We start from the raw sequence: 11,196 nt of genomic DNA, 5'->3' as shown, positions 1-11,196 counted from the left end.
ACGATTACTGAATCGAATGCTGCAGTCACGTCGATTAGAGTAAGAACTGAGATATTTTAATCATCTATAGTTGCAAACAACTCTGACGCAACATCAATCAATGCAAACTCAGTCGAGGAAATCTTTTGAAACCCGATTTTTTTTATTCTTTAAAAAATCAGGATCTGACAGAGGCAGAAACTGTTACAGCATGCAAGGCAATAGTATAAAATGGTGACAAAAAATGAATGAATAAATAAATGACGGAGAAAAAAATGTTTAAACGTGAAAAATATTGAAAATAAAATAAAATAATGGTATAAAAGGGCAAATAAATAAAGTAATTCATTAATGGACTGAATAATGACTTTTTGGGTTAGTGAGTAGAGTCCTGTGCGGTTTGCGGTTATTTACGGCGTGGTTAATTATCGATTATTTTATAAAAATGTCCGAGGTAAAAAATGTTGAAGTTGATCCACAGGTAGATGTAATTGATAATGAATTTTTGATTAAATTGATGCTGTCCAAAAGTTTAGAGTGTTTCGTCAGAAAGGATAGGATCATCTCTCAATTATACACTGCAAAAGAGACGGTCCAGTTTAAATCCATACAAAATTGACAAAATGTTATTTATTAAGAGTAACAGTGATTTGGATGTGGATAGTTGTGATTTATAATGTCAATAAAAGCATTAATGTTGTTTTTCATTTTTTGCGGTGCGGTTGCGGTTTTCGGCGGTGCGGTTGCGGTTTTCGACGCTGCGGTTGCGGTGCGGTTGCGGTTTCAAATGTTGCGGTTTTTTGCGGTTGCGGTTTTTGAAAATTCCAACCGCGCAGGGCTCTATTAGTGAGGGGATCGTTAAGTAAAAGGAAAACTAGATTGAGTAAATGTTAAAGCTTTATTGAGTGCTAATATACATAAGATGTCTTGTGATAAAGGTCTTTTCCTGATATGTTAATGGAGTGGCGACTTGATAGTTATGCTTGCGTTGACGAAAGTTGTGTGTAGTAGTTTTGATATTTAGGTAGATATTCGGGTAAAAAGTTGTGTTGATTGAAATAATGCCGAAGCTGTTTTCGAACGATTTGCTCAATAACTTTAGATAAAGATGGCAGATTTAACACCTGTGTATAATTTGTTAACGTATTTTTATCTAGAGTCTCTTTCATAAATAACGGAGTGACTATTGCTAATTTTAACGACCTCGAAAAATAACCAAATGCTAGACATAAGTTGATGAAAAATGTTGGAAACGGAAGAAACAAATCAACGTACTTTTGAAACAGTTTTGCGTAGACAGTCGAGCAAACAAGATTTCATTGGTGAATTAAGAACAATTTTGCGAATCTCATCAAAAGAGCATTGTTGAAAATAAGAAAACAATATTTCATTATCGAGATGCGCCGGTTGAATTTTTAGTTCATTGGCATGCTTCGTTGTTTTAAAAATTGTGTCTACTTTTTTTAAAAAAAACTGCGAAAAGTCATCTACATATCCGGTGAATTTGATGAATTGGTTGTGCATAAAACCTTACTGATTGTCCCCCAAAGCGCCCTGGGGTTAGATCGATTGGAATCGATTAAACATCTTCAGTAATTTTTACTTTTTGGAAAAAGCAAAATATTCTTTTTATTGACAGACTCAAAAAATTTTTTAATTAATGGCGTTTAGATCACGATGGTACCTTCTTCCACCTCTTCTGTATGATTTCATAGAAAACCTACATTCATCATCAAACCATGGTGAAGCTGGCATATTTCTGGAGGTTACCAAGTGCTGTGGAGCAACAATGTCTATTATAGCTTTGATTTCTTTCTCAAACAATTTGATCAAAAACTCTGGATAAGACGAGTCAAACGGTCCACAGATTGACAAGTTTTGTATTAAAGTGGCGAACTGATTATAGTCCACACAATTCCATGAACGAAGCAGTTTTTTCTAACCACCGGCAACTTGAACACCAAAGGAAAATTAACTTGAACCAAATCCAAGGTAACACCATAAACATGAGAGGGTTCTTCAACTCTACTACGCATATTAAATAGTTCAAAGATTTCCCGAAGGTTGACAGCATGATCATCATCCGTTCTTTCAACGTGTACATTCAAATCTCCAGCCTGTATCACAAAATCAGCACCTAACGATACCTGTTCCAACATGATTTCGATTTAGAAAATGTTTCAAGTGATTGGGTGGTAGGAATTTATAAAATGTTTCAATGTTGAACGGAGGAACAACATTTGCGGCTGACGATCTTTATTTACTCTAAAAGGGATCAAAATTTTTTCGATTACTAGATTTGAAGATTTTGTTTGGAAAATATAGTTCATATGTATTTTTCGTTATTTAAAAAATTTTTTTTTAATGTTTGTGCTTTAATTGTCTTCCTCTCTTTAGCAAATGGGTCATGCAGCAAAGTAATATTTTTCGCGTGGACGACCGGCAGGAATATTTCGCCATGAAGAACAAACATTTCAAACTTCGCTTCAGTTCTTGTACCGGATCTCTCCATGTACGACATTTTTGTTTGTTTTTTTCAAGTCCCAATCAACTTATTTCATTATTTTCAGTCTCTCATGTTTGATGGGAATGCTGTGAAAACAACTATTGATTTTTCTGTATACAGAACTGGTTTGTGGTTCAAACCTTTTCAAGATAAAAGTGGTGCATATATATTTCTGCCCAATGGAAAATCAGAAGTATGAATTAATTTATATATAATTTATCGAAACAATGGCCTCACAATGCCAGCAACGTATTTTTATTGTAGCTTGGTTAAGCGGTTCCAAATTCCTAAAAGTATTATTATTAGTTTACTTCAATAATTGAAAAAATAATTGCAAAAGTCTGGACTTGAAAAATAAGATTTAAACATTTGATGACACCTAATCTTTCAAAAAACATATTATTGACAGAATAAATATGCAGTTGAAATTAAACTCTATGATTTATGAGAGTTTTTTTTATAGGGCATCTAATACATATCCATTATTGTATGTAGAACATAAATTAATTTTAGCAATGGCGCGGCTGGCATATTTTGCATGCATCATAATGTTAATGATGATAAACGAAATGTTTATAATGGTAAACAAAGTTGATAGTTTATTTTAATTTTTTGGTAATGAAGGTTTTTGTATTCAATATTTTACATTAATTACTGATATTATCATTGCTTATTAAACAATTAAAATATTGTTGAATTTTCGTATACTTTACGAAAAGTCATGTTTAAAAATTTATTTTATTCACTCGCGAAAAATCATATTTAAGAATTTATTTCATTCACCACCACATGGCTGGCTATTCCATATTAACTAGTCTGCCGGACCTTTGTTACTACATTGACAGGATATATACAGACGCAACGTTCAATCTGTCTTCATGAGGGGTCACTTGGAATCCTCAGTAACAACATGGTTTTCTCATTTGTCAACCACTGTTAATATCTATCACAGCAAAAGTAGGAAATTTTAGCTCAATAATTTTAAAAATTTGTGATAAATGTTTTGTTAATAAATTTTGATTTACCGACCGACGCTTCATCGTAAACCTTCCTGAGACTTTGTTTGAAACATTTTTCTTCATTGGCAATTGTTAGTACTGAACGCGTTGTAGAATTTATTTTAGGTCATGATCTGAAGGGTTTTTGTTTTAGACTGTCCATCTGTCTGTTTCTTACCTACCTCGTTAGTTTTTAAAAGTTGTTGCGAATTTGAGTTCTTTAGAACACAAAGTTTAGTACAGCATGTATGTTTCTAATTAAAACAAAACTTTTTCTGCTTCTTTGAGAAAGAATGTGCATGTTTTGTTTTTTCAGAAAAGGAAGAGTATTTTCAAATAATTTTTAAAAACTTTTTAACCGTGTGAGCGTGGGAGTTTTTTATCTTCTATATACAGCGGTGAATTAATAAATAAATTACTTTCTCTGTCTCATTTTGCTTTTAAAAAGCATTGCACGTTTTTTCAATTTGTTCACCATAATAAAATAACATGTGAACAAACATAAGACCTAAAGGAAAAAAAAGTTTTTTAAAATGTTTTTTGACTTAGAAGATAGAAATAATTGTAAACTTTTTAGAATAGATAATGTAATAATTTAATTACTAAACAAGGATGGATTTAAAGCAGTTATAACTCTTCACAATTAAAAAAAAACATGGGGTTCGACAAATTACTTTCTGTAGTAATCCCACGTTTTTTTAATTTCAAAAGGTTTTTGTAACCTATTTATAAATTTTTTTATTATTTGTCATTGTTTGTCAAGTTTGTCAATCTCACAAATGACATTATCAAAGCATCTGGTACTGCAGGTATCCAAACGTTACTACAACTTTGCCGTGAAATTTGGAGAAATTGCTCAATGCCGAATGAATGGAACTATAGCATGACAGTCCCGCTATACAAAGGCAAAGGTGATCCATTGAACTGTTCGTCATATCGGGGTATACGTCCGCTAGAACACTACCTGAAAATTTTCGAGAAAATCATTGAGAGAAGATTAACGTCGGGCATCACAATCGGAAATTATCAATTTGGTTTCCTATCGGGGAAATCAACAATCGATGCAATTCACATCCTTCGGCAACTGCAAGAGAAGTACCTCGCAAAGCATCAACAACTATCACACATTTTTGTAAACCTTGAAAAAGCATTTGATCGAGTTCACCGTGAAGCAATCAGGTGGAGTCTACGTCGACAACTCATTCCAGAATATCTTGTTCGACTTGTCATGGAAATGTATACGAATACTAAGACTCTTGTCAGCACAACGGTTGGAAACACAGAGGCATTTGACATCGGCGTTGGAGTTCACCAAGGCTCGATTCTCAGTCCACTGTTATTTATAACTGTTATGGAAGAAATCACAAAACCGATACGCACTAGTGACATTTGGAATCTAGTATATGCTGATGACATCGTTTTAACAGCCACGTCTGAGCAGAATGCAGCACAGATGTTTAAAGATTGGAACACCAGACTCGCCGATCATGGATTCAAAGTCAACATCAGCAAAACCAAAGCAATTAACACTGGTAAACCCATCCAATCCACAGCTACTGGACGATAGCCCTGTTCAGTTTGTAAAGCTGGTGTAGGTAACAATTCAATCAAGTGTCAGCAGTGTAACCAGTGGTGTCACAAACGTTGTTCAAAAATAATTGGTATTTTATCTAAAGTGTCCAATTTTGTTTGTCCTGCTTGCATCAATCCACAACAACAAATTCGAAGTAGCACTGTTTTTGAAACCATTAAAATAAAGAAAGTCACTTCGTTTCAATATCTAGGGGATGTCCTGGATTGTACTGGAACAGCTGAAGCTGCCGTTCGAGCACTCATACGTGCAGCCTGGAATAAATGGCATCTCCTTGCCTCTATATTGATGCGGCGTGACATCCCACTACCACTACGATCAAGACTTTATAAATCTGTAATACGTCCGGTGTTGTTATATGGTGCAGAAACATGATCAATGACAACCAAACTGGAACAACAACTTCAACAAACCGACAAGAAAATGCTCCGATGGATGCAACGAATTAGTCTGAAGGACCACATCAAATCTACCGAAATTCTTCGTCGTGCTGGTTTAGATGATATAAAGGACGAATGCCGGCAACACCGTCTACGGTGGTTTGGTCATGTCAAACGAAGTGGAAACAGTGCCATAACTTCTCTTGCAGATGTTGAAGTACCTGGCACACGTCCCAAAGGCCGTCCAAAGAAGTCCTGGTCGCAAACAATCGAGCAAGACATGAAAGCTTTAAATTTAAATGAAATGGATACAACTGATCGTCTAATTTGGCGCAAAAAGTTGATGGCAAATAAAACAACGTCCTACCTCGGGAAACCGGGTCTCTGGACGCTAAACGAAGATTGATTACTAATTAAATTATTAGTTTCTCGAAAAATATCAAATTTTCTCTATATATCAATGTGCAGGTATCAAGGGAAGATGCACGTTAGATCACTTGATATCACTTGAAACTCACATAAGACAAGCTTTAATACAGGGTGAACAAGTAATAACTCTGTTCTTGGACATTGAAAAAGCCTATGACACAGCTTGGAAATATGGTATTCAAAAAAAAAATACATAAATCCGGATTAATAAGACGTTTTTCCAAATTCATTCAAAGTTTTTAATCAAATCGGTCATTTAAAGTCAAGGTCAATTTTGTCCTTTCAGAAACGATGCATCCATAGTTATGTATCTAGGCAGCATTTTGTCGCCAAAGTTATTCCGTCTTAGCTTAGATAATATCACCAAAATAATTCCTAAAAACACGATGATATGCCTTAACATGGATGATGTCACAATCACTTTTAAAAATAAAGACATGATAAAAAGGCAGAATAAAGCAAACAGAACGCTAAAATCCATTGAAAATTAGGCATTGGAAAATTGAATAAAATTTTCTGAATCAAAGTCTAGAACTATGTTTTTCTCAAGAATTTTCCAAAGTTAAATTTTCCAAAGATTTTTCCAAAGTTAAATTTTCAAGGAAATAATCTTGAGTTCTCACAAGAATACAAATATTTAGGAATAATATTTGATTCAAAATTAAATTTCATTTCCCATATTTTGGAAACGAAAAAAATGCCTAAAAGCACTCAATTTAATCAAAGTGTTATCCCAAATTAAATGGGGAGCAGACCAAAAGCATCTGAAAACAATTTTCCAACCAACTATACGAGCAGTATTGGGTTATGTTTCTCCAGTATATGGCTTTACACAAAAATCCTACATGAAGATTCTACACCCAATAGTCAACGAATCGTTAAGAAGGTGTCTATGAGCATGCAGAACATCACCTTCCATAAGTCTCCATGTTTTGGCGGGAGAAATGCCATTAAATTTAAGACACCAAAAATTAGCCTTAAATTACTTTCTAAAAATTAAATCTTAGATGAAAAACCCGGTATATAAATAAATAAAAGCAGAAACTAAGGCAACAAAATCAATTCCAACATTTCCAATAAGACTAAAATGAATTCATCAAAGACATTAGAAATATAAAGACCATGAAAGAATTAAAGTTTGAATTTCCTCCTTGGTTACTAAAGCACCCAGAAATTGATACGTCAATAACAGGAATGGGCAAAGACGTAAAACTAGCAAAAACCTTAGGTAAAGAAAAAATTAATAATTTAAACTTTATTCAAATATATACGGATGGATCAAAAAGGGAATATTCAACGTCTGCAGCAATGGTGGCCTACTGGCAAAGAAAACGTGTTCATGGATTAATGATGCACCTACCAGGAGCTGCTTCAATATACACCGCAGAGATCCTTGCTATGAACATGGCTTTAAACTTTATTATTAATTCAGAAAAAATAAAATTATAATATTTTTGGATTCCTTGTCTACTCTATCAGCCTTGAAACAATACAAACCCCTTAATCCATTAATAATTCAAATGCAAAATAAGATTCATAATATCCTGGATGGCAACAAAAATTTAATTATAATGTAGATGCCTAGCCACATTAGAATTGAAAAAAATGAAAAGGTAGATCAGATGGCTTCTCAAGCTCATTCGATGCCATTATCTAGAGTTCCAATTTCGTCCAGTGATTTAAAGAATTTAACAACCTTATTGTTGAAAAATGGCAGCAGGAGTGGAATAAAACATCAAATTTTTTTAAATTAAGTATGCTATTAGTAAATAACAAACAATTCAAAAATAGATTTTTAAATCGTCATCTTCAGTCTTTTATCAATATATTAGAAATAGGACACTCAGCAATCACACATTCCTGGATCCTCAACAAAACAAAGACACCTTATTGTGAAGCCTGCGACAAAAAACTATCTATTTAGCATATATTAACTGAATGTAAAAAATATGATCAGATCAGAAGAAAACTCTGGGTTTCATCAAATGTATAATCAGTTTCTATTGATCCAATGGCCTAAAAATAGCTGCATTGTGCTGAAACGCCGTTAAGGTGAAAAAAATTAAATTATGAATTTTTAATCTATAAAATTTAAAATCATTTCCATCTTATAAATTCAAAAAAAACTTGTAAAAGATTTTGTTAAATATTAAAATTACAAGAAATAATTTTTTGATATGTCGCATGCAGTGTGAAATCTAGTTCAACTAAGTTGAAGTATAAGTTGCAATACCTATTTCATTTTCTTCTGTAATATTTTTATGCTGTCAGTTGTTGGGGGATTCAAAAAGTAAGTTGAAATGGTTTTCGACTTTTATTGTCTGTCATAATAGTAGCAGAATAAAAATAGTTCGGAAAGAAATTTCACATAGGTTCCAACAGGAATAAATGGCTAACTTCTTGTCGGCAAATTTCATGAAGTATTAGATTCTCTTTTTTCAAAAACTATAGTGTGAAATACGAAAAATGAATAAAAGTTATGAATAAATTTAAAAAGTTAATCAAAAACTTTTGAAACTTCGTTTCAATCAGTAATATGAAACCATCATGAACTGCCACTTGAAACCATCATGAACTGCCATATGAAAGACTGCATGCTGACATTTTTATTGCTTTGTGATCTGTAAAAACAAATTAATTGATAAATTTAAATGTTAAAAATTTAACCGATGATTGAAATGTCTTAATGAATGTTTTTAAATGAATAACTTTCATGATTCTAACATTGTCCCATGATTATTTTGCATTTTGCTAGATGATATTATTTCCAACTACATCTCACTTCGAAATCACATTGATATAAGAAATGAGAGTAACTATGAGTTGGCATTAAAAATAAAAACTTCCATTTTAAATGACAATTTTTGGACAGATCTGAATGGTTTCAAAGCAAGTAAAGTGCAGTTGATATAAGTATAATAATCTTCAATTTTAATAATTTTTTATTTGAAGGCGCATAAAAGAAGATGCAGAAATAAATATCCTATTTCGGGGAATTTTTATCCTATTACAAATTTTATTTTTATAGAAGATAATTTTTATAGAGTTACCTTGATATCAAATATGGGACATGCTGCATCAAGTCTTAATTTGGGTATTTCATTTTGTTACATCTTATTTTTAATAGTAAGAAACACAAAATGGTTTTCAATATTGTTATTTTTCGGACTCGTTACCAAATAACTATCGCTAAGATCGCCGAAGAATAAAAATGTTATTTATCAAAGATAAGAGGACCGGGAATAACCTAAAGATCATAAAAAAATAACAGTAGATTGTAAAACTATGTGAAACGGTCTGGTTACAAAATTACTGTAGTCCTGTTCGTCCAGCACAGGTTCAGTGATACTGTCGACGTGGAAAGCAGCCAACTCGACCAAGCTAACAATCTGCATTATTGCTTTTGGTTTTTTATGTTCCTGGATACGATACTCAAGGTAATTTAGTCTGGTGATGATTTGGTAAGGTTTCTCCCAAAATGCTATTTGTTGTTTATCTCACTTCTGCTGTTTGTTTTGCTACTTTTTTTCAGCACAAAGTCTTTTTTAACTTGGTACGCTTCATTTCTATCTTTGACGCTTGTTTTCCCGACTCAAATGTCAAAGTATACATTTTGCATCTCCGCCATCAATAGGTTTTGTTAGAGTTTCAGGTCTCGGAAATGTCACTTGTCGGGCTTGTCATAATTGTCAAATAAGTTTGTCTTTGATAGCTTATAAAATGAACATGCATTGATTGCACAGATAAAATTGCCCTTTTTTATGTTGTCAAATCAAAGTTCAATCCATGCCTAGGTTCGGCGGTAAGTGTAGCAGAGAGTTAAGTGTGACTGTCATAAAATGGAGTAAGTTTTTGAACGTTTATTGGCTCCTATGTACTGGATAAATTATCTCATTGAAATTTGAAAATCACTTTTTAAAAAGGGGGAAAATTATTGAAATAATATTGAACGTAATATATGTAAATCAAAAATGTTTTATAAGTTAAGTTTTTAAGTAAAAATTAAAAAGTTCATTAGCTTCAAAATTAAATAATGTGCAGTTTTGTAATTTTTTTCTGTTTTCTTCAACAAAAAAGAAAGTATCAACTTTGCAACAATCGTTTGCAGACTGTCAAGAATTTGCCCACTAAAATATATCTGCTTGGTATCGGGGAATTTTTCAAAAAAAAATTTTGATGACTATTGTTTTAATGTGGTCAAAATTACACTGACGACTTTCTTTTCTGTTTTTTTTTGCCTCCATTTTTGTTCAAAACAGTACTTTTTCCGCTAAAACAATGTTTGTTAACGACTTTTAATACGAATATGGATCACAACGGGGTGGGCACTGTTCCCCCAGCGCCAACAGATCCGCCACTGATTGCTGGTGATCAGTTTCTAAATAAATGCATAAATGATGACATCGTTTCAATTCTAAAAAATGACTGTAGCAGATAAAATAGAAAGAAGTAACTTCAAATATGTTTTAATTTGTTTTTCTGCAAAAATATGATTTTTTATTATTAACCTTGATATTAATGATTACATTCATCTGAGACAGCGTTATTGGAAATAATTTCTTTTCTACTTGATGTGAATAGAGCATTTTATGTGTTATGATTTTTTTTATTTGTTAGAATAACCAAACGGTAGTTATAATATGAAATGCACAGTCGAATTATGGCTTAAAATTTTATTGTTTCGGTAAATCAATGCCATGCATGATCTTAAAATATTTATATGACTGAATTGTGCTGATAATCATAATATACGACTGAATGAGACTGAATAATATATATAAGATGATGTTGAGATAATGTTGATGATCATTTCAATGAAACAAATGATGTCTCCTCGAGAATTTTAATTTAAAAATACTAAATCAAAAGTTAGCATGAAATACTGCTTTTAGTAAAAAAAAGTCCTGATAAATTTGAGATGCTTCTCAACAGGTTGTTTAGTTGAAATTAAGTTTGATTTGTTTTGGTTATTTTTTACAATATTTCAAAAAAGTTTCAATACGTTTATATTTACGACATATTTAGGGGAGATAGAAGTTATGCTGGATCGGCGAGTTGATCAGGATGACTGGAGAGGTCTGAACGAAGGAGTCACGGACAATCACGAAATGGATGTAAATTTCAAGCTAGTTTTTGAAAAACTACCCCGTAAAACAAGCAAAGTAAACAACTTTTTACTTTTTCACACGTTGGTTGACGAGTTATCTAAATCGCTAGAAATGCCACGTCTCCCGCCGTTGTTACGTGATGGCCCGGTTCGAATACTCTCTGCTCGAAACTCAAAGTCCATCATACGCCATGCGGTCGTTGCGC

At 32.7% G+C, this 11,196-nt stretch overlaps 2 protein-coding genes across 2 annotated transcripts; one reads left to right on the top strand and one right to left on the bottom strand.

Moving 5' to 3' along the window:
• Nucleotides 1-1,862: 1,862 nt before the first annotated feature.
• On the bottom strand, nt 1,863-2,500 carry HELRODRAFT_181123 (hypothetical protein; the record flags this gene model as incomplete). The annotated part of the gene is made up of 2 exons (XM_009030412.1): nt 1,863-2,126; nt 2,420-2,500. The coding sequence occupies 2 exons, from the start codon at nt 2,498-2,500 to the stop codon at nt 1,863-1,865; spliced, it is 345 nt and encodes a 114-aa protein (XP_009028660.1).
• Nucleotides 2,501-8,658: 6,158 nt separating this feature from the next.
• On the top strand, nt 8,659-10,985 carry HELRODRAFT_143339 (hypothetical protein; the record flags this gene model as incomplete). Its single annotated transcript, XM_009030411.1, has 3 exons — nt 8,659-8,781; nt 8,836-8,977; nt 10,909-10,985. Coding segments are annotated over 3 exons (342 nt in total), but the record flags the coding sequence as incomplete, so codon positions are not given.
• Nucleotides 10,986-11,196: the final 211 nt, after the last annotated feature.

Source organism: Helobdella robusta, assembly GCF_000326865.2.
Source record: "Helobdella robusta unplaced genomic scaffold HELROscaffold_68, whole genome shotgun sequence".
Lineage (NCBI taxonomy): Eukaryota > Metazoa > Annelida > Clitellata > Rhynchobdellida > Glossiphoniidae > Helobdella > Helobdella robusta.
Note: the sequence above shows the minus strand (reverse complement) of the source record. Positions and strands in the feature narration are given on the sequence as shown.